This window comes from Chelonia mydas, chromosome 6, assembly GCF_015237465.2.
Source record: "Chelonia mydas isolate rCheMyd1 chromosome 6, rCheMyd1.pri.v2, whole genome shotgun sequence".
Lineage (NCBI taxonomy): Eukaryota > Metazoa > Chordata > Testudines > Cheloniidae > Chelonia > Chelonia mydas.
The window spans coordinates 26,040,493-26,064,298 of NC_051246.2; the positions used below are offsets into that span (position 1 = coordinate 26,040,493).

A 23,806-nucleotide genomic window follows, 5' to 3' on the forward strand; every position below is an offset into this window, starting at 1 on the left:
GTGTTTTCCATGACTAAATAATTTTCATACAATAAAGAGGGATTTGAGAGTGAGGGCACCTTTGTGCTAGACAAATAGGAATTTTTTTTTGCAAAGAATTGAGAAGTGGCCCTCTCTCATCCTTTAGTCTTGGAAAATGGGCCAGCAGTTGAAATAAATGACTTAATTGCCAACCGTGTTGAAAATCCACACATTTGAAGGGTGTTTATTGGTTGGGAAAGTAGTGGGGCTGGATAGTTTGAATCATTTTGAGGGGCTAAAGTCAGGGCAGATGAGGAAGGCTGAGCTACAACTCTGATTTTACCTACCGATTGTGCAACTCTTCTCTTTAGACAGGAGTAGTATGTTTAGGTGAGATTTTTCATGCAAAGCAAGAGTGTAACATGTATCTAAATGATGCAGGTATTTCCAAGCATGTACAGAGTTTATTGTGTTGGTTGAAATGTAAAACATGGATCTGAGTCCATGAGGGAGAAAAGTAGCACCTACACTTTATTTCCAACCCATTTTGAAGTCTCTGTGTCTGTTTTCCTTTAGCCACTTTGAGAGCAAATGGTTTTCAGTTTGTGGTTTTCTCAGGAAGGTATAGAGACTGGATTTTTTGAAATGAAGCCTGTGTATTGGCTTTTGTGTCCATACCCAGGGATTAGTTTGAGAATAAAATCCACAAATGTCTATTTAAGTCTTAATGAGTAAGAATCTGAAAAGGAGGTTGGATATATTGGAAGAGCATGCTTTGTGTTGTGAGAAAAAAAGAAGTAAGATAGACTAGGAAAAATGCCATGTTTACACCATACACTTCCCACAAGAATGCCCTTCAATATCCAATGGTGGAGCTTTGTGACAGGGACTACTCTTTTCTCCAAATCTCTCTTCCTTGTAAGGTTCCAGTTTTCCCTATTTCCCTGTTCTGTAACCTGTTTCGTCGCCTTCCTTGGCAGTGAGCAACACAGCAAGGAGAGTTGGCTTTGCTTCCTATTTGGAAGATTTGGCTCCCTCGCTCTGCCAGATGAGAGTAGCTGTCGGGCACTGTGGAAGGGGATCTTTGCCCTTTCGCCTAAACAGAGAAATGACAGAAGTAGCTGCGCGATGAGAGAGAAAAGCCAGTGAACAGAGATGTCAATATGGCTTTTTGATTAGTAGGTGCCAAAGCATAAAGATTCAGAAATTTTTGGATAAAGAAGACTACTTAACGTATAAGCTATTGAAAGACAGGTATTGTACTCATAATTGTCCACATACAGAATGCTAGCAATGACTAAAATGTACCAGTTTGTGTTGGTGTTGCCCTCGTCGTGGACTTAGTTGACACAGCAATTGAAGAAACTGTCATCAGTGTTGTGGTTTTTATTGTGCTTGGGGTGGTGGACTCTGATGCGGTGCTCTCCGCTGAGCTTGTGTGTAGAGATGTCGTCATTAGAGTGACGGTCGTGTGTGTAGTTGGCGTGGCAGTTTTTCTGGACTCCGTTGACCTAGTGGAAGGAGTAGTCGTTGATGAAGTAGTTGGTGATGTCTTTGTAATAACTGGTGTTGTGATGGTAGTTGTCATACGTGGAGTTGTAAGTTTTGCTGCTTTTTAAAGAAAATAAATTATATTAATATAGTAATAATAATATGATACACAGAAGAATATATTGAAAATTTTGCAAACTATGAACTGATGATAGGTGCAGCTGTTAATGCCACTTATTTTTAAGGTTGCCCGATACTTCCTATTGTAAAGCCCTCTTTCCAGCTGGTTACAACTTTGCCAACTTTAATTACTGGACTGAAATTTTCTATTCCCTGTGCCTTCATCAACCTCAATTTTTCTTGAAAATCTGCCCAAACTTGTTCATGTTATTAGGTTTTGAAAAATTGCAGTTCACACATGCTCAGTGAAGACTTCTTTGATTCTTCGTCAAGTAGATGGAGCCATGTATTACATATAGGTAAGCATGCCCAGTGCACCGAAGCCAGAGAACTCTGCCTACTAGTACCCAAAGGGGCAATGCTGATGCCCTGTGGCCCTAGCCCCTCCCTTAGTTATATAATGACCGCACCACTCCAACCCCCACTCAGTTCATTCTCACCGCCCTCAGCTAGACTTCACATTTTCTGTCGCAGCTTTCTGTGAGATTTTTCTTTTTTCCTCTAGATCAGGCGGCATGTGAGCTGATTTGCTGTGGCGCTCACATTGCCTGGGTCCTGGCCACCAGTCCGGGGGGCTCTGCATTTTAATTTAATTTTAAATGAAGCTTCTTAAACATTTTAAAAACCTTATTTACTTTACATACAACAATAGTTTAGTTATATATTATAGACTTATAGAAAGAGACCTTCTAAAAACGTTAAAATGTATTACTGTCAAGTGAAACCTTAAATTAGAGTGAATAAATGAAGACTCGGCACACCACTTCTGAAAGGTTGCCGACCCCTGCTCTAGATAATAGTTAGTAGTATCTCAGGTGTAGTTTAGTGTTAGTGTAGTGGTAGTTAGAGTAGTTGGCTGCTGTGTGTGACACCCTCACCAGAGTTCAAGCATTGTCCATCATGTGTCGGGGGCGTCCCCAACAGTGATCCCCACATGAGATGCTTGTTATATCTCAGCAGAGGACACAAAAGGAATGGTGTTCCATCTGTAAGTCGCTTAAAAGAGGACTCAGGTGGCAAGAGACTTATAACTGAAGCAGCACCTTCTGGACCAGCTTATGAGGCCTGGTTTGGCATTGATGCCCTGGTGTAATTGGTGGCTGCCTTCGGAACTGGCAGGTATTGCTGCTCCACATTCAAACCCTGCTGTTTCCTCTAAAGGGAAGATGATTCATTCTCCCTCCTCTGGTGCAGGGAGAAGAGGTTCCATAAAACTAATTGGGAACACTCCAGGGCTCAGGGAGAGTCTTTCTCATTTTACAAGAGGAGTGCTGACCAGCACTGTACTCCTTCTGGCACATGGGATAGAAAAGGTCCATTTAACTGCTCCCCAGTACTGCTCTGAGATCAGTGAAAGCCTGTACCATTGACTCCTGTTCTGGCCAGGGGGTGTCCATTGAGTCCAGTACTGATCATGTCAGCACCAGCACTGACTGTCTCCACACTGGTGGCATATCAGGTGGCTTCAGACCTGCTTTTCCTCTCGCTCTCTGACTCTCTACTAGTTCAGCAGTTTTCCAGTGCCGTAGTTTCTACCACTTTGCTCTCCATTGTGCCCTTGGCACCTTCAAGCTATATCACAGAGCTGCCGGGTTCATTGGCACTGCAGCTCATACCACTCACAATGGAATTGAGGCTGACACTAAGCTCGGCACCAAAGTTCCCCTCAACGCTAGTGCATCCTTTGACACAGTCACTGCCCTGACAGCAGATCCTGTCATCGAGCTTGGTACCATTGTTGACCTCAGTGCCAGCACCTCCTCCAGTACTGGGTGGAAGTTTGTCTTGCTCAGTACCACTGGTGCCAAGTCCCTGTTCCTCTTTGGCACTGATGCTGCCCCCCTTTTGGACTTTGGATGAGTCCAATTGTTTGTTTGCTTCATCAGGAATGGCTCTCCTGTTGTCAACAGGGACTCTCCAGGACTCCTTGAAATCCAGGGGTTGTCCTCCCCTTCTTTCTCACCCCTTAGGCACCAGAGACCATCTCTGGATCACCATCGGTACCGAGATTGGCGTTCTTCCCGCAGTCAAGACAGGGCTCTTGTCCCAGTGCCCATTGATCACCTATGCCATATTTGTTTGCCCAGTGGCCTCCTTGGGATGCTCATTGGTCTTTGAGGTCCCATTTGTTGACCTACTCAGCAGCAAGATCACCAGTCCCATTGGTGTCTTCTGTTCCTGAACCATTGCAGCTAGAAGTAACCACTGAACCTGTCCCCTCTGGGCCTTCAGGGTTATGCGACTGGTTTCTGTTGTTCAAGAACACGATCCATTGTTGGCACAGCAAATCACTTCTTCGTCCTCCCCAGATGACTCTACTGTGCCAGGCTTCTCCTCTTCCTTTATGCCTGAGGTCTTAAAGGCATATCAGGACTTCCTGAGGCATATGACCACTATCTTAGGCATCCAGGCTGAATTTCTGCAGGCCCTCTGGAATACTCCCACGTCATTGCCTCCCACAGCAAAACATGCAGGGAAGTGGTACCCCATCCTCATGCAGGGTTTTGAGGGTTTCTACTCCCACCTGGCCCCTAACTCTTGTGGCAAATGCTGAAAATGACAGGACACAACGGGGAAGGTATAAACCTATGCCTAAGGGCAAGAAGTCCAAAATGATGGACTTGATGGGTCTACTATTTCCTGCAGATGTGTATCATGAGCCAGCAGGCATTGCTCTCTAAATACAACTTTGTTAATTGGGTGGCCATGTCTAAGTTTGAGGACAAGTTGCCAGAATCCTCCAGGGTCGAGTTTAAGGCATTCATTTCAGTGGTCTTTACTATAGCCAAGACTTTGTTACAGTCATCCATGGACGTGGCAGATGCCTCGGGCAAAATTATGGCATCAGATGTGATCGTGAGGAGGGCCTCATAGCTGCAGAATTCAGACATTGCACCTGATGTACAGCAGACCACTGAGGAATTACCTTTTGATGATTGGGTTTTGTTTTCGGAAAAGACCAATGAAACCCTGCAGTCTTTTAAGAATTCCCAAGCTATTTGAGTCCCTTGGGAGTTTATACTCCACCTGTACAGAGATCCCACTATAGCAGTCAGCAGCGACAGCAGCAATGCTGCTCACAATATTTCTTCGGGTGGTCCTCCTTTCCTGTAAGACAGTGGGACAATCCCAGGAACCGGCATAGATCTCAGAAATGAAGGACATCTGGTTCAGGATTTGGCTAGCTCACTCTTCCTTCCTCAGCATCCAGGAAGTGGCCATTTTGACTTGTGTGTCCAAAACAGCAATCCAATGGTGGTCTCTCTCCATCTCCATTCCCCCTGTTCAGGAACAGGCTGGCTTGTTTTTACAACGTTTGCAAATCAATTACCACAGACAGCTGGATTTGGGATGCTTATTTCCACATAGCAATTCTCCTAAGCCACAGGAGGTTTTTCATGGCAGACCAGCACTATCAGTCCACCATGATCCTTTTTAGTCTGTCTTTGGCTCCCTGGGTTTTTACCAAATGCATGATTGTAGTGACACTGTATCTCAGGAAGAGGAGAATTCATATCTTCCAGTATCTGGATGATTGGCTACTGAGGGGCAAGTTCAGAGAGGCTGTTCTCTCTCATGTTCAGTTCATGCTATGCTTACTTGACTGTTTAGGTCTCATCCTAAACAGCAGAAAATAAACACTGGTCCCAACTTAAAAATTCAGGTATATTGGGACTCTGATAGTTGAAAGTGTTTCTGCTGACTGAATGATTCCACATGATTCACCACCTATGTTTGGAACTGCACTCTCAACTCTCAACAGCTCAAGTATGCGTGAATATGCTAGGCCATATGGTAGTCCAATTTGATAGATTGCACCTTTGTCTTCTTCAAACATGGCTGAATTCTGACTTGCCATCCCTTGGACAGACTGGTATGACTTCCTCTGCTGATCCTGGACTCCTTACAGTGGTGGACCGTTCAGGACAATGTTTGCCAGGGCATTCCCTTTGGTTAGTGCCAACTGACCACAACTATTGTGACTGATGCCTCCTTAGTATGTTGGGGAGTGCATCTGGGGTAGCCGAAATTTCAAGCCCTGTGGTTGAAACAGGAAGCTTCTTTGCATATCAGCAACCTGTAGCTCTATGCCATCTACAGTGTCTGAGTGTCACAGGCCCTTCGAGACCATATCAGTGACTTAATGGTGCACATCCTTACTAACAATACCACTGTGATGTATTATGTGAACAGATAGGTGAGAACACATTCCAGTGTGCTGTATCAGGAGGCAATCAGACTCTGGAAGTTTTGCATCAGGAAAAACATTACCCCCCATGGTCAATCATTTACCTAGGATCCAGAATCAGCTGGCAGATCACCTCAGCAGAAATTTCTCCCTAAGTCACGAGTGGTCTCTGAAGCCTAGTGTCCTGCAGTCTGTTTTTGGGGTTTCGGACAGTGTGACAATAGGCCTGTTTACCATGAGAGGCAACAAGAAACGCTGTCTGTTTTTCTCTCAGGGAGTAGGGGGGGTCTCAGTCCAGGGTCCCTGACCAATGCTTTTCATTTGAGCTGGGAATTGACACTCCTGTATGCTTTTCCTCCAATTCTGATCATCCCACAGGTCATTCTCAAGCTGAAATTGGATTGTGCCAGGCTCATTCTCATGGCTCCAGCATGGCAGAGACAGTATTGCTTCTCCAACTTCCTTGCATTATTGTTAGGCCTCACATATTTCTTCTTCTTCACCCTGACCTCCTCACTCAGCATCATTCTTAGATTTTGCATCCCGTGCTCAGCTCCGTGCGTCTCATGGTGTGGATGCTGTGTGGTTAGATTAGGAGAAGAAATGGTGTTCAGAGTTGGTCTGGCAAATCTTGCTTAATAGTAGAAAGCCTCAACCAGAATGCCCTATTTGGCCAAATGGAAGCAGTTCTCAATGTGGTCATTATCCCAAGGAATTCACCCAAAGATGCCTTGTATTCAGGACATCTTGGAGTAACTGGTACATCTCCAGTCTTCTGGTCTTGCATTTAGTTCACTGAGAGTGCACCTGGTGGTTATTTCAATGTTTCATCCACCCATCCATGGGAAGTCGGTATTTTCAAACTCAATGGTAGTTAGGTTCTTGAAAGGAGTCACTCATCTCCAACCTCTAGTGAAAGCACCGGTTCCTTTGTGAGACCTTAACGTTGTCTTAGTTGCTCTTATGAGACCTCTGTTCGAGCCTCTGGCAACTTTTCCGTTCTCCCTTGAGTCAAAAAACTGCTTTCCTTGTGATGATAACATCTGCAAGGAAAGTATGTGAGTTGCTGACTTTGATAGTAGAGTCTCCTTACATGCAGTTTTCCAAAGACAAAGAAAACCTGTGGCCACAACCTAAGTTTTTATCTAAAGTGGTTTCTCGTTTCACTTGGACCAAGTCATATATCAACCTATATTCTTCCCTGAGCCACATTCAACCCCGGATGAGCAGTGTCTTTACATGTTGGAGGTCAGGTGATGCTTGGCTTTTTACTTGGATAGAACTAAACCTTTCTGGTTTTCATTTTGTCTGTTTGTTATGGACCAAATGAAGGGGTAAGCAGTCTCTTCACAGATGAACTCCAGGTGGATAATTTCCTGTATCATGAGAGCGTATGGAGTAGCTCAGACTGTGCCTCCTCAAAGGGAGTGGGCTTATTCCAGGAGGGCCTTGACAATGTCAACGGCATTTCTAAGTGACATTCCTATATTTGACATTTTCAGGGCTGCCACTTGGTCCTTTGTACGTATGTTTCCAAACCACTATGCTGTTGCTACTGCATCTAGCTCAGATGAAAACTTTGGGAAGGCAATCCTGCAGTGCTTGTTTAAATAGACTCCAAGCCCCACTTCCTGTGAGTACTACTTGTGAGTCACCTACAAGGAATACATGGCTGCATCCACTCAAAGGAGAAAAAAAGGTTATTTAACCGTATTATAACAGTTCTTTGAGATGCGATGCAGATGTGTATTCCACAACCCTCTCTGTGTTCCCCACTGCACTGGGGTCTGTACTCCTGATATTCGGTGCAAAGGAAGTTAGGAGAGTGAGGAAGGTGCTGCCCTTATATAGCCAGGGGACCGACTAGGGCCACAAGGTGCAAGTGCTGCCAATATAGGTACTGCTAGGCAAATATCTCTGGCTTCTGTGTTCTGGGTGCATGCACACCCACATGGAATACACATCTGCATCACCTCTCGAAGAACAATAGTTACAATACAGGTAAATAACCATTTTTTAGAAGCTAAATTCCATTAAGATGCTATCTGCATTGCTCATGTCCAAGTCTGGTACAGATCACGACTTTTTCTGCAGTCGCAGCTCTTGCAAGTTGAGGATGCTCCTACTTTTAGTATTTATTTTAGGGCATGACAAACTGATATTAAAGTTCTCTGCTGTTCACAATAAAGTTTCACTCTCATGGCATTTGTATAACAAACACAACATTAATTGTTAATATCTTCAGTGCTATTTGAATAGGTAAGATTTTCAGTTCTCTAGGCATAAATGATTTATATAGCAAAAATCTAAGGATAGGGAATAACTTTTTTATTTTTAAAAAAGCACAGTATTGAGTGTACAATTTGTACAATAGGATGGGAATTAAGTCTAGGTAAAATTGGTGGCGCTTCCTCTGTCTTTCATAAGCTCAGTCTTTCTTGAATATGGATTGAATTTCATAGTGACACAAAACCCCATATTCTTCACACTTTTAAATGCTTCCATTATGCAGCCTACACAAGTTTTTCTTAACAATGTACTTTTTTTTTAAACATGCAGACAATTCGATAAATGTAATTTATTAGAAACAACGGCAGTAATGAGAAAAAAAATGAAACAACGTACCAGTTGTTGAGATGACTGTAGGGGTGATTGGTGTTTCTGAGGTTGGTGATATGGTTGTTTTGGTGGTGGTTGTTGGTGTAGTAATCTCAGTTAATGTTACGATTGGGGTAGTTGACAGTGTTGTCTTTTTTGTAATAGTGGTTACTGGTATGGAGTGAGTAGTGGATTTGATTGTGATAGGTGTTGTTTTTATGGTTACTTTTTTAGTAGATAGGGTGGCTGGTGTAGTGCTTAAAATAGTGTGCATGGTGGACCCTGTGGATGTAGTGGCTGTTGGTGATACGGCAGTACTTGGTGTTTCAACTCTAGTAGTGCTTCTTGGTGTTTTAGTTTGTACTATTGTCGTTACTATAAAAGAAAATAATACAAATGTGGATACTGAGTACAAGAAATAATTTTTAGTAATGAATTTCTATAAATACATGTCATATGAATAGAAAAATGATTTTAGGAAGAAGCAGTATTACAAATATCTTTTATTATACATATACAATTTGACATAACTTAGCTACTCTCCCCTTCTCTGTCACTTAATAATGTACTGACAAATGGCCCAGAGTAGGAAGATGTCACAAAAACTTTATTCATTTTTTCTTTCTTCAATATACTTTTAAGTTATTTCAGCAGTCTTAAATAATGCTGACTAAGAGCTATGGAAATTAGTCTATTATCCTCTGAATTTTACAGTGTGGACAGTTGGCACTGTAATCTTTTCCACACTGCCCTTCCATTGGCCTTGATTTTACATAGACATACACTTGTTTTGAGTTCCAGTGACATCATAGGAATTCCGCGCAAGTGTAAGGGTCAGCAACTTTAGATCTCTTTAACATATTGGACAAGTATGTCTTGACTGTTATGTAGAATGAGCACTTCTAAGATTGAGAGACTGTTTGATCTCCAGGCCTAATCAGTCATTAGTCTCTGAAGACTACCAATTAGTCACAATTGTGATGCATACACCTCTCCACTAAGAACTGGGCTGAGACCACTGATTAATTTCATATAGAAGTAGGCCAAGTCAGGTGATAATTGTCTTTTGTCAATCTCAGCTTGTCCTGAATTTTAACCAGTAGAGATATCTCATTGCTAATATCTTGAAGCATTCAGTAATCACAATCCCGCTATAACTTCCTTCTGAATTTAAGACAAAACATTCAAGAGAGTTTTGTGTAATGCCAGGATACATATCATTATTGCATCTTAAGCATTTCAGAGGAAAGCGAAATAATCTTACAAGGACAAAAAAGTGCTAACTATTGAAAATGAGAAGTCAATAAATATATATATCTGGAAGATAATATCTGACTATTATATCACATATTATTTCCACTGACTACAGAACTAACCTGTTGAAGATGTAGAGGTTTCAGGGGTCGTCCTGATGGGCTCATGTCCTGTTGTGTAAAGATAGAAGAAAAGTTTTAATAGGTGAATGAAAACAAATTAAGAAGCTATTCCAAAGGGGAGAGTTTACAGAATGAGTGAAAAATGAAAGAATTGCAACAGTCAGCAAGACATCCCTGAAAATGCTCAATTCTTATACATTTCATTGCAAATCGTTATTTCAGTAGAAATAAACAATATTGAGGAAATCAGTACTTTGTTTGAATGACCATGCTTTTGCTATCTTTGTCACTATGTTCATGTTTAAGGATAGCTTTATTTCTCAGGAAAATGTACATATGGATTTTCTGCAGATGGTATAGCCCCAATAACTAGGAGACTGGAATGAAGGTTGTTATTGTATAACATGGAAATTACCCTGGATCCAACATCTGGATGCAGATCCAAATTTTGCAGCTTTGAGCCTATCTGTAATATTATCTACTATCTATGTTTTTATAAGATTCCCCATCACTGTGATACAGGGGCACCACTTAGTAATAAAGATTTCAAAAGTAATAAAAAGCAGGCATGTTCGAAAAAGGAACTTGTTAGATAAAGTCTAGGAACTGGATTCTGTCCAGTGCCAGAACTCCACTCACTGTGGGAAACGTGTCAGGAAGCCAGTCATTTTTAGGAGCACTGAGACGTTTATAAAATGCTCAAGCTTAGAATGAGGGTAACCTTTCATCACAACTATTAAAAGCAACGCAAGCATTCCAACTACGATTGAATTTACAATGCCTCAGAGCCTGGCGTTTTTTAGTTGCCTGTTTTCATTTAACCATCTGATGACGAGTTTGCAGTAGAGCAACACAATTATTACCAGTGCTTGGATGAGCAGTCATCATTAATCGATAGCTCTTAAGAACAAACTCCTCCTTCAAAGGATTCAGCTTATTCAATTTGTAATCCTTCTAGCTTTTGCAGAGAAAGAGAGTGACTGTATAAATCTCTACTTACTGCAAGGCTTGCACTGTCCCTCCTCGTGATCAAAGTATTCATTGTGCGAGCAGTTGTAACAGCCTGGAGATTGGGGAGAGAAGTACATTATTCAGTCCTCAGATAATAGCAGTTTTCTATAACCTTTCTTCCTAAACATGTAGGTACTAATATAATAATATGAAGTTAACAGAAAATGAACATGTATTGACCACAAGCTGTGTCTGTCATTTAACCAGTGGCATCTCCAAATTCCTTAAGGCAATTTCTCTTGATATGGTAGGAATTAGAAGCTTCACATTCAAGACAGGCTGAGCTCATTCAAGCACTCAGTGTACTATGGATTCTATGTCAATTACTTATCATTGTGATATTAGTAAGAGAAGGTGAAGATGAACATACTACAAAGTAAGACTCTGTAACCACTGCTCCAAAAATTATGCTAATGAAAACATCATTGCCTTAACCACTGGTTAATACAGTAAAAATAACTATTGTGTTATTATTTTCAGCTTTATAAAGTTATTGTGACGGATATTGCAACCACATGCAATATCTTTGGGCACCATATTGTATTAAATTAATGAATGGTTTATATAACACTGGTTTCAGAGTAACAGCCGTGTTAGTCTGTATTCGCAAAAAGAAAAGGAGTACTTGTGGCACCTTAGAGACTAAATTGGTTAGTCTCTAAGGTGCCACAAGTACTCCTTTTCTTTTTATATAACACTATTGGTCATGCATTGTATGCAGCTCCAGGTGGGGAGGTTACCACAGCTCCTCCAGGAACCAAAACCAGTGAGGTGTGATTAAGGTGAGTCACTCAGGTTGTAAACACCTCTGGAGAGGTGTCACACCCAAGTGAGCTTGCATATACTTGTTCAAACTGGGTTCTCCAGAGACCACCAGACAACGAATGGACTTCTGGTACAAAATGTCTGAGTTTAAACTAACACAGGGCCTTCTTCTGATTCAGCAAATGGACAGGACCCTTGTGGAAGAGTTGGAAGAACTTTGGCTTACTAGGACCCTATAAGGCTGATGGGTGACCTCTGAGAAGTTTTTAGCATGCATACAGGAACTTTTATTGTTTGTATGTGTTTGTTTTTGTGAAGCTTAGTGGTAACTGGTATACACTGCTGTAGCCCCTGGAGAAAGGTTAATCACAGGTACTGGACCCGGGTCCAACCTGCTGGGGAAATCACAGTGAAGTGGAGAGGGACTGCAAGCCTAAACCCCCAGTCTGGAGGGAGAGAGGCATGGATCTCTGCCTGAGAAGCGTGATGGCTAGGAGCTTGAAACCATAAGTGGGTGTCCTCGAGGAAGACCTAGGGTGGGAGGGTGGTCAAAAGTGCAGCTAACCCAGAAACTGTGAAATCATTACCTTCAATGTTGACATATTTGTAGTTTTGTTGCGGGCAATTACAAGGTCGGTAATGCCAGGTGCAATTTCGTTCATCCCAGTAATTGTAGCTGTAGGTGCCCTCACTGCCTGACTTTTGGTGTGTGTTGAAGTAGTCACAATAGACAGCTGAAAAAAGCAAAAACAGAATAAAAGGTTGAATTTTTCAATTTATGGAATGTAATTCCTCAAAGGATTCAGAATAGGAAGAAGAAAGCGACTCAGCAGTACTTGGTGACTCGATGTGAGCCCTCCATCCTCCGCTGTGGGTGAACTGATTTGAATCTGTGTTCCAGTGAGGTGTGAGTTAATTTCCTCCTTTCATAAGAAAAGGGGCAGACACAGGCATTTAGATATTTGTCATGTATAATATATTGATGTGTTAAATGGAAGCTAGCAAGAACTGTAGCTTTAAAGGTTTGTTTATAATACTCTGTGAAGCCTGTGCATAACATTTCTTCTATATAGCAACCATTGATCATTTTTCCCTGCTTTATGGAGCCCCAGCCAACATAGCTTTCTCTATTATTTCCTTGCAATCCGCACAAAGATGATTTCATCACAACTATGAGAACAGGTTTTGTTTGTTTGTTTATTTGTTTTACAATATCGTGTTCCCTCTACTGGCTAGTTGGCTGTCAGTTCTGCAGGAGCAACAGGGAAACTATATTGCAAGATTATTATTTGTGACTGCTAGATTTTTCTCCCTCATTTCTCCATGACACGGTAATGCGTTTCTGGTGAGGTTAATGCTGACGAAATGTGCAAAGTTACGAGCACTAGAGGATGAAGTCATCCATTTATCGAGAGCGCAGATACAACATGGGAAATGGCTGCACAAGCAATCCCCCCATGCTGCCCCATCAATACACCTTAACCCTATAATAATAACGTGTTCCTTTACCGTGGGTCAAAGTGTAGAATGAACTGAAAACAATAAATATTGTAATAAAAATCATGTGTTGGTTTTTAAAGGTGTTCAAGAAACTTACGACAGAACTCTGGGGCTCTCCAGTCAATGCAGACACCTACATCTAAGCATGCCTTGGCATACACTGCAATGGCATCACACATGCATTCACAGTCTCCTCCAGTGTCACACCCACAGGAGTCTCGGACACAGGCATCATAGTAAGGCATGCGGTATACCTTGGGTTGAGAGAGAAGGAATACATTAGTTAACCAGGACTCTCTTGTACCTGTGCATTGGTCAATAAAGTTTCTTTCCTGTTTCTAGCTGGGCTAAACTACAGATGTTAGCTCAGGGTAAAGGGAGAACTTTCAGAACACAATCTGCTCTGCTAAGTGAGAGTATGAATTATTCCTGTCGTTGTTGTGTAAAATAAGTAAATAAAAGTAAAATAAGCACAGCAATAACACAATTCCAATTCAAACTGTTATCTTTAGGCACTTAGGCACTGCAAAATATCAATAGAAAATTATGACATTTTGAAGGATATCTCTAGATCCATATGTGTACTTCAACAGCTACATAGTTTCCATGTGATTAGGCAGCAAAACACATCAGCTCAAATAGAGGCACCTATGTTCAGCAGTTTCATACCCTGCACGGACACACATGAACACTGTTCACATTTCTCACTTGAGCTCACTTCTTGAAGACCATTTACAAACAGGAGGTACAAAATATTAAAGTGAAGCAGGTGCAAGAATACATTTCATGCATGTGGCATTAATGCATCCTGGGGAGGAGGAAGGTACATATTGAAGTGTGAGGGGATCATCCTTTGGAATACTGTAGACTATGTGTAAAGAAGGTCAAAAACTTGCTTACCTTACTGTGACATGGAGCAAAGACCTGGCTGTTGATGATGGAACACTTCCTCTCTGCCCAAGCTTTACGATAAGGGTTCTTGCTACAGGGATCAACTATAAAGAACACATCCCCACACATAGGATTTTCCTTCCAAGAATTTACAAACTCCAGTTCATTTGCTGCCACGTATTTGCTTCGGGTTTCAAAGTCATCTCTCATGTTCCCATTGTAATTCCCACACAAACCGCAGAGGTGATCCTAGATGAAGAAACGAAAGCATTAATATTAGGTTGCCCCCTATTTGCTAATTAAAACCAATTGTCTGAACTCTCTTTCTGTTATCTGCACTACTTCCTGTTTCTGATCCATGATTGCAATCTGTAAATACTGTGCCACATACTGTTAGTTTTTTGTTTGTACAGCCTTTCTCATTAAATGAACAATGTAAGGAAATAGTGGAGTTCTTCCTCAATAGTGTTCACACGCAGAGATATAATTTGCACCTTTATGAGGTCAAAATAAATTCAAATGCCCTGTACAAATTTCCCTGCCCTTCTGGAGGATGAAAGGATGTGTTGTCATTTGGACAACACATGAGCTATCAGCCCAAAGATTCATGTTGTTGTGAAGTTGGTTAAGCAGCTAATAAGCAGCATCCAGTGAAGATCTCTGCTGCTCCAGGAGGGATGGGATTTATGAGAGGCCTTCCTAGGAGACCCCTGCTGCTGTAGAAAGTTGTTACAATTGCCATCTCATGTGCAGTTTGATTTGAATGTGGGGGTAAATGTATTTAACTAAGAAAGTTAAGGAAAGTTTATTAGGAAGTTATTCTGAATTACCTGTGCTTCTCTGAAGATCTTGATGAAAATATTCATGTGCTTGTTCCAGATAAGAGTCATGTTGTATTTTCCTGGGATAATGATATCGAACATCAGGTGAAGGGCATTCTTTTTCACATGGAATTGTGTCAGAGGATTGTCCCCATATACAAAGTAGGTTCCCTCTGCCAGCATAAGTGTCATATTCTGAAAGCAAATTGGCCTGTAAGTTATAATATATCTCTCAGTATGTCCCTTTCTGTCTTCATAACATTACCAGGAATCACTAAAGGGTGCTGCTACAGATTGTCATTTCTCTGTTTTTCTGAACTGATTGATTGTGGTTAGATCTTGGAGAAATATTTATTGTCAGCTGAGTCACAGTCCTCAGATGATGAGCATCTCTGCCTGAAGTCTGGTCTACACTACAGACCTATAGCAGTATAACCCTGAGCGATGTAGTTGTACTGACCTAACCCCCCATGTAGACAGCGCTAAGTCAGTGAGAGAGCTTCTCCCCTAGACAGAGCTACCGCCTCTCAGGGAGGTGGATTATCTGCGCTGATGGGAAAGCTCTCTCCTGGGTGTAGAGCATCTTAATTAAAGCACCATAGCAGTGCAGCTGCATTAGTGCAGCTGTGCCAATGCAATGTTTTAAGTGTAGACGTGCCCAGAGTGTCTCTCAACATAATTTCTTGAGGTGTAGATGTAGCCTATGTTATGCTTATGTAAGAAAGCAAAGCAGTGCATGATGCCAAAACATTATTCTCTTCTTCCATCTGCAACAATCCCACGCAAAGGTAAAACCTAGCCTGCCCCTGGCTTCCTGGATTTGTTCTATGAATATGCAAGTTTTGATGAACATGAAACAAACCCACCATGTTTCATGGTGAGTGTAGGGTGCAACAGCACTTCGTAATGGATTGTTTTGTTGTATATAACACAGCCATCACACTTATTTTATCTGTGTGCAGCAGGCTGAAGCACAGAGTTTTATTTCCATGATTTAAAATGAGTAGATACAAAGTTACATAGAGAGATGGTAACTAATATTCAGTTGATCAGTTTTACCTTTCATGCACGCTTGTACTTTTACATCTTTCCTGGTGCACAATAACAGTTGCTTTTGGACCAATAATAGTGTTCCTCTGGAGAAGTATTTAGGAGTTATGTGCAAAAGAAGCTACTAGCTTCTTCAGTAAAGCATTGGCTTTTTGCCTTTGCTATTGCTAATTAACCAGGTGGCAAGTGTGTACTGTATTAATGATAGTTCCCTGGTCAAAACTTCAACAGTCTGTGGTCCACATTTGGTTTGCTATTGAAGCATGACTCTGAGATAATCTGATATTGATGCACTTTTGGTTCCCTCAGGACTAAGAACCACAAACTTACAAGGGAGGATGGAAGTTCTTAGGTTACAGAGAAAATAAGAATAATCACTTTTTCTAGTTAATGTCTGCACCAACAGTGAGCTAGTAGAGGAACTAGAGGCATTTGGAGCCAAAGCCCACTAGCTGGATTAGAGGGATTTTTTAGGATTCATATCCTGACCATGATGAGTCTTCTTTAATTTCACACAACTGCCTTCTTGGCTTCAGCGTGTGGCTCAGGCAACATGGTTGATACTCTTCCATGGCAGGATTCTCCAGTATGAGGGTAATATCCAAGGCTTTACTCTCATGGCTTTTAGACAGGCCACAACTTCAGGGAGCGAAAGACTGAGATAGGGATTTCAAACTGAGACGATGTGTTACACCCTGCTCCAAAGCTCTAGGTCGCCAAGTAGACTGCCCTATAAGACTTGACTGTAGACTCCTACACTGATATGAGGGCCGACCTGGATGGATAACAGCAGCGTGATCTTACCCCAAGGTGGATCTTGATGGACCTGGAGCAGGTGACCCCTGATTTCCCACAGATGACATTCTCGGTCACAATTTTAAAGGTGGAGTGAGAGCTGTTCATACCGCAACCATCCTAAAGGAGAGAAACAGAATTACGTAACCATTTGAGAGTTCAAAGTAGCAGGGTGAACAGGAAGAATCAATGTGCTGAACTATCACTTCAGGGAGTTTGCCTCTCAGCAAAACAGGCCAACCTCACACAATGTCCCCATTCACTTTGTAGCATGCTATAATTCCATCTCTGACTAGTTTCAAATCCAGTTATCAGATATCAGTGAAATCATTTCAGTGGAATTTGTATACTTGCATCCCTCAGCTTCTGGGGTATTCAATGGCTTGTGGCAGCTTGGGCATGTTACCCATCTCAGAAACCACATTTTTGCAGGGGGGAAAGGAGGGAGTCAGTAGGGTACTGCACCCTTCCATCGTGTTACTCTTAGAAGTTCCAGTGATCAGACTGCTGATTTGGTTGTAAGAATTACATCACTTCACTAGAAAACACTGTCTAGCTGGTGCAATATGGCTATGTGGGTAGATCATCCACCGGCACTCAAGTATGTTAGGAAATCTTCTTAGTGTCTTTTGTAATTTCATATAAAATGTTGGGATTATATTTGGTTGGTTTGGTTGGTGGTGGGTTGTTTTTTTTTGGGAGGGGCTTGTGTGTGTGTGTGTGTGTGTGTATAAAGGGTTTTGAGTTGAGGTCTTGAAATGAGCCCTAAATATGTCAGAGTTCATAAATCAAGCCATTTCTTGGCAATGAGAACACTGCCTTAAGAAGCACTAGCACTGATGTTACCGTAGCTAGTATGTATTCGCAGTTGCCATCAAACACAAAGCGCTGTCCATCAAAAGTGGTGACATGTCCTTCTCCGTAGAGGGTACATGTTGAGGAGCATCTAGATTTCTGAACACATTTCCATTTGCCTCTTGTACAGGTGCTAGTGGTAAGAAGAAAATTCTTGTTAGGAAGATTTCAAGGGCATGCAGCTTTAACTCATCTCCTCTACATACACCCATTTTGTATATTCTGTATTAACTTCATTGACTTAGTTTATATATGTAATGCTGTCAAATTATGATTAATAGGGGAACTATAACTTCAAATTTCCTGACTTTTGTGAAAATTAATGCATGCTAAAGATGAAATTTTAAGTATATTTTTCCATTTAATTTACTTTAAAAAAGAAAACATGAGGTATTACAGGTTACATTGCTTTGAGTAAACAGCTCTTCTTGTCACTAAAGCAGATGTTGATGTCCTTTCGGTTATTTTAATGAGAAGGTGTGGACAGGGGTACTGGAACAATTTTTATAATGGGGGTGCTGAGAGCCAGTGAACCAAATTGTAAACCCTATATATAATGGAAACCACTTCAAGTCAGGGGGTGCTGCAGCACCTCCCTACACCCCTAGTTCCAGCACCTATGGGTGTGGAACTGGAAATGGTAGCAACTGCTGATTGAGAATGTAGCTAGAAAAGTAATATTGATGGGTCAGTTGATCTATCTAGAAAAAGGGAGGAGGATTGTGCTTGCACCTTCAATTGTGGTGGAATTGATATACATTTCTAGTATGGCTTATAGTTCGAGGGTGCTATTGGACCCCCGCTGCTTCTGGATGTGCAGATAGCAGCACTTGTCATTATAGCCTCATCCTTTTTGTGGCTGACCAGCAGACCATGACCTTTTCTCTTAGATATAGACATTGTCCCAATTATCCACGGTTTTATCACTTCTACGCTTTATCACTATGGCAGAATTCCTTTAGCGCTGACCCTCAACTGCTACCTATTCTTCTTCTCCTTGCAACCATGCTGTTGCACTGTATGCTTGTACAGTCTAGATAAATAAATAACTAGCAAAGAGAAAACTTGTAGATTCTTACCAGGTTTTACATTCGGTGTGGATTTCTTCCCCTTTTTTATAAGAGATGCCACCATATTCACAGGGACACTCATCAGGTGGTACACACATTCCATCTAGATTCTCATATAGCCCATCAGTGCAGACACAGCCTGATTCACACCTAGTGGGTACCTGGGAAAGATCAAGAAATTGCAACATCAGTCATAAAAAATGATGCATGAAGGAAAGGAATGTAAGGAGAATGGATTGAAACAGTTTGTTTTTATTGACCTATAGCCTCCTTTCAGTTTTGCTTTGCATTATTTATTTGGTGCCAAGTGTCAGCCTACGCTATTACTTAAATCACTTTTACTTGTGCAAGTTAATGCCCTGTTATACTAATTTTACTGCAGTTGTAAAATATAGCTAGTGTCTGATGCATAAGCTTTCTGGGGACTTCTTGAAAAAAGTTGTATTTCATGGGTACCAGCTGCTCCGATAAATGAAGAATAATGTATGTTTCTTTCCAGCTCAGAAGTCTCTTACATTATAATTCTGCTAATTGCTCTGTTTCTTTATTTACTAAGAAACTTTTATTACATTATGAAATATATATATCGTTATGTATATATGTCGATATATACTGTGATTTGTAACTCTTTTCCTGTAATCAGTCAACATTTGGTGAACTTGACATTTTTAAAAAAATGATGTATTTCTTGATATATAATGTTTTATTGTTTGGCATGGAAATATACAGGGCAGTTTATTAAGTAAGTACTGCAATTTTCATGAAGATTCACTGTCTCACTGTTATTTATTAATTCTTATATGGCCTCAATCACAGTGGTATCAGAATACATATCTGAAACATATTTATCCTAACAACACTTCTGTGACTTAGGCAAGTACTATTGTCCCATTTTACAGATGAGGAACTAAGAAACAGAGATTAAGGGCCAGTTTTTTAAGGTATTTAGGTGCCTTGGGTGATTTTTCAAAACTAATTGATCTTAATGGGTGTTAGGCTCCTAGATGCTTTTGAAAATTCCACTAGGCATCTAAATATCTTTAAAAATCTGGCACAAGGGGCTTGCCCAAGGCTGCATAGGAAGCCTTTTGACAGAGCAAGGAATTGAATGTGGGTCTTCCCAAGTTCCAGGCAACCACTGCTCCACCCTTCCTCTCACAGTGTGTTTCCATCACCGAGATATGATCATAAAGATGTGGAACTCACACATTCAATTCCAGTCGCCAGCATCTGACAGGTAGGGGAACAGGAGGCTCCATATTTGTTCTCTGAATTCTGTGAACATGACACATATTTTTTAGGAGGCTTGCAGTTTTCTAGTGGGAAAAAAGAGAGAAACAGAAAGTTATGAAAGGATAATTCTGCAACATGGGGAAAATAATGCCTCTGAAGGTGAAAGTAAACTGTAGCCAAACGCATACCTGCAGGGTCCTGAGGTTTGCCAGTGCAACTCAGGTTTCCATTAATACAATAGCTAGAAAAGAAAAGAGTATTTCAGTGTACATCCCTTACTAAATGGGACAATTAAAGCTCAAGCTGTTTTATGGTTTTAATTTTTCCTCTTTGAATGTGATACCCTCCTAAGAAAACAATGTTCAGGCTTTTTGTCAAATGACTTCATCCTTTTCCAAGAGGCAAACATTCCAGCTATGCCTCTTGCACCTCCCAGTTCCTTCAAAATGGAATACAAGTCAACATGCCTCTGCTTACTCTTTGGACTGCAACAATATAACCAGCAATGTCAGTGCTGTATGCAATTTGAGGCAGGGATCATATTTATGTGTTGGCAGAGCACCTAGCAGCATAATTGTTATACCTTTTAGTGCTTCTCCAACATTTCCAGGGAAGGCTAGATTTTATGTGCCTAATATTTCCAGGGTAAAAGAGAACGAAATAATTAAAAAAAAAACTTTTGGACCCCCCCTTCTTTTATAAAGAAGCAAAAAAAAAAAAAAGGGGGGGGGGAGCAACAGGCCTATTGTAAAAAAAAATCTCTGCAGTTCAACAAAACCAAACACATGAACAAATGCCCTCCCTTTGCAGAATGTTCATTTCTTTTAACTCACAAACTTACCAGGTAATGCCACCAATTATAGTTGACTGGTCAGGCAGGATGAACCTCTTATCTTCCAGGTAGCAGTGACACATGGATTTACGCACACATTCACTTCTGTGGTTCAAGTAAGTACCTTTAGGACAGTTGCAGCCATCAATAGGGATGTCAGTAGGATAACATTCCAGGGTTTGGTCGGAAAGTGACAGGCATGTTCTATCACAGGCTTCAGTGTGGTAGCTGAATGTCTGATTGCCAGTACAGGAAATGGCTGTAAAATAAAGACAAGAGTGGGAGTTACACTTCATTTCCCTGATCTCCCCTCAAAGGGGTGCTGGAGCCAGGGGACGGTGCTGAATTATATCATGCCAACAGTTTCAGTGTTAACTGCTTTCTCTTGCTTCCCTCTCTCGGAATGTACAGCCAATCAAAGCATGGCTTGTTATTGAGCTTTGCTGCGAGGAGCAGGAGGGTCTCTGGGAGTAGAGTAGGCTCTGCAGGCCATCCTTGTAAAAACCTCAGGATCTGCAGGGTTTCCCCCAGATGGAAAATCGACTGATCCTCCGGGCGATACCAAAGGATGATGACTATGGGGCTGGGTGTGTCGAAGCACTCATAGTTTCATGAGGAGCTTTAGCCATCCTTGTGCTTCTTTGATGGGAGTCGGTGATAAAGCTCAGAGAACATCCTGCTTTTTTGGGTATTTCGCATTTACATTCCTTATGAAATCATACCATTCCTAAAATGCGAATTCTGTAGAATTACCCACAAAAGTGATTTTTTTGTGCCCCAAACTACTCCATGATATTTAATGATATTTCAGCAGCTTAGAGAGAATTTTAGAAGTGGAACTGGTCTTAACCCAGGAGAGGACAGCAAAGCCCAGTTTTGTTCCATATCAAACACTGGAATTTTCCAAATGGAAGTATGTTTTTCTGAGTTTTCTAGGTAGCAGCGATGATATACATATATGGATCTGATTACAAACTTTTAAGAGCTAGTTTGGGTCACTTACTGCAGTTGTCTACAGTGTCCCTCCAGTTTTCAAGGATCAGCCCCATTGAAGCACACACTCTTGCATAAGATCCCATGGCAGAACAAATATAAGGAAAGGTCTCCTCATAGTTACAGGCTTGGTAGATGCATCTCTGAAAACAAACACAGAGTATTCTGTTAGGTCAGATGTTTGGAAGTCATCATTACGCTCAGAAATAAATCATGGAAAATAATGCATTTTATAGATTACACGTAACAATTGAAAATGAAAATATCTGTCTGAGTGGCTGATGTAAGTAAAATATACTTAGCACTTATACAGTGCTTTTCATCCTTAGATTTCAAAATGCTCCACAAAGCTGAGTGTAGGTATCATTATCTTTATTTTATAGATAGGAAAACTATGCTCAAAAAGGTTAAGTAACCTTGATGATGTTCATTTGGGGAAGTTTCTTGGAAAATACTCAGTCAATTAGCTGTGTGAGAAAAAAACCTATCTTCTCCTTCCTAGTGACTGGGGGGATAGCAGTCTGTGATCATACCAGACCTTGTCTGGCTAGGAGAGAGGTGTTTTTGAATGATTCTTGGTCCTAAGCCCCTCTTGTGCTCTGACACAATGTAGTGCTTCTCACTGCCTCATCTGAAGACCTTAGCAGAAGCTCCTACCTTGTAAAAAGGAGCAGGATTCACCACAGAATGGCATTTCTCAAACACCGTGCCCTTCTTCGTAAGAATGGAGCAATGGGTCTCGGCAGACATTTCTAAATGAGAGAAACAGTCATGGACATTAAGCAATAGAGATGTCAAGAATAAGAGATAAGGAGGTGGCTGTGTCTGTCTTATTTAATTCATTGAGAAGGTAATACTGGTTTTCAGTCACAGAATTGGAAAGTCAGAGACTAAGATCTCAAAGGACTTCAGGATATCAGTTGGAGTATCAATAGGAACTCCTCCAACTTATCAAGGCTACTTCACACCCATAGTCAGATCTTTAGAGAGAGATCTCATCATAGATTGGCTTATACAAGAATATTCTAGAAATCTACATCTTCCTATAGATGAAGGAATCAGTGATGTACAGTCCTCTTCTTCTCTCTTAGACCCTTTGTTCCCTTGTGGATGAGCTTATGGTAATCATTCTGAAAGAGGAAGCCAATTGGGGTGATCTGATAGGTCAGGGCATTCGACTTACTGTTCAATTGACTCATAGAGCAAGGATCTGTGTCCCTCTCTGCAGCAGGGTGGCAGTTCCCTGATCTCCAGGAGTCCACGAACAGGCCTGCTGTTCCTTCAATAATATCCATGCTGGTCATGAAGTCGTCTGTAGTGTCTCCATTATAATTGCCACACAACCCTGATCACATGGGGAACACAAGGGCCGAATGAAAAACAAGGAACATTTATACACTAATGATGTCTTTGCTGTATAGTAATAATAAAATGTATCGGTAATTATAACTGAAGTGGTAATGACTACTATAGATTAAATGGGTTAAGCATTTCTGTTATAAAACTGTTTTTCAATCACTCATAACTTTGTCTGTTTCACTTAGTAAGTTAAAATTCACCAAGTCTGTTCATTTCCTTCAGGTGAATTTGTATGGAAAGTTTTTTGGAGAAAAATAATTCAGTTCTTTTTAAAAATAAAAAGAAAGGGAGAAAATACTCTCCCAATTCCAACTGAAAAAAGTTATTGTGACTTTTTTTGAATGGCTCTAACATCAAAGCAATTAGGCATAGAAAGTTAGAACGTGGCATGGAAAATAGCCCTCACTAAGAACTGGAATTGAGTGTTCCTGTAAAAGTTGACTTTGATCTGGCTGAGTCCTGAGAGCTTGGAGAAATTGGTCTTTCTGCACATGCAATTATTTGGCACTGCTTACAGCATTCTAAACAAAAAGTTGTGCAGAATACGTATTCTTGGCTATATCTGCTGCACAGTAAATCCATGTATCCCCTATGGTGCCCATTGATCAAGAGAGCCACTGGGTTCTTGAATAATCCACGCAATCTTCTAAAATGCACAGTGAATTAGGTTGGGCTATATAAGTGCCCTGACTCATTTGATGTGTAGTAAAGTACATGTTGAACAAGTTAGAGTTTCACAGGCACTCTTGCCTTTTACAAAGCACAAGTTGTAGAAGATAGGTTGGGAAATCAATGTTATTCCAAAAGAGGGTGGATATCACGTCTAGTCTGTGCCA

General features: G+C 41.1%; 1 protein-coding gene across 1 annotated transcript in view; it reads right to left on the minus strand.

The window, feature by feature from the left end:
- Positions 1-1,472: 1,472 nt before the first annotated feature.
- Positions 1,473-23,806, minus strand: part of MUC6 (mucin 6, oligomeric mucus/gel-forming) — a 50,284-nt gene continuing 27,950 nt past the window's right edge. Inside the window, exons 14-31 of the mRNA XM_043548499.1 lie at positions 22,795-22,956; positions 22,269-22,363; positions 21,622-21,754; positions 20,628-20,877; positions 19,975-20,027; positions 19,760-19,869; positions 18,563-18,714; positions 17,475-17,616; positions 16,638-16,748; positions 14,793-14,978; positions 13,972-14,211; positions 13,169-13,325; positions 12,159-12,305; positions 10,796-10,858; positions 9,796-9,843; positions 8,547-8,794; positions 4,559-4,740; positions 1,473-1,572 (exon numbers count right to left, since the gene is read on the minus strand). Of these exons, the coding sequence (XP_043404434.1) occupies positions 1,473-1,572; positions 4,559-4,740; positions 8,547-8,794; positions 9,796-9,843; positions 10,796-10,858; positions 12,159-12,305; positions 13,169-13,325; positions 13,972-14,211; positions 14,793-14,978; positions 16,638-16,748; positions 17,475-17,616; positions 18,563-18,714; positions 19,760-19,869; positions 19,975-20,027; positions 20,628-20,877; positions 21,622-21,754; positions 22,269-22,363; positions 22,795-22,956 (2,579 nt within the window). The remainder of the gene's footprint in view (positions 1,573-4,558; positions 4,741-8,546; positions 8,795-9,795; positions 9,844-10,795; positions 10,859-12,158; positions 12,306-13,168; positions 13,326-13,971; positions 14,212-14,792; positions 14,979-16,637; positions 16,749-17,474; positions 17,617-18,562; positions 18,715-19,759; positions 19,870-19,974; positions 20,028-20,627; positions 20,878-21,621; positions 21,755-22,268; positions 22,364-22,794; positions 22,957-23,806) is intronic.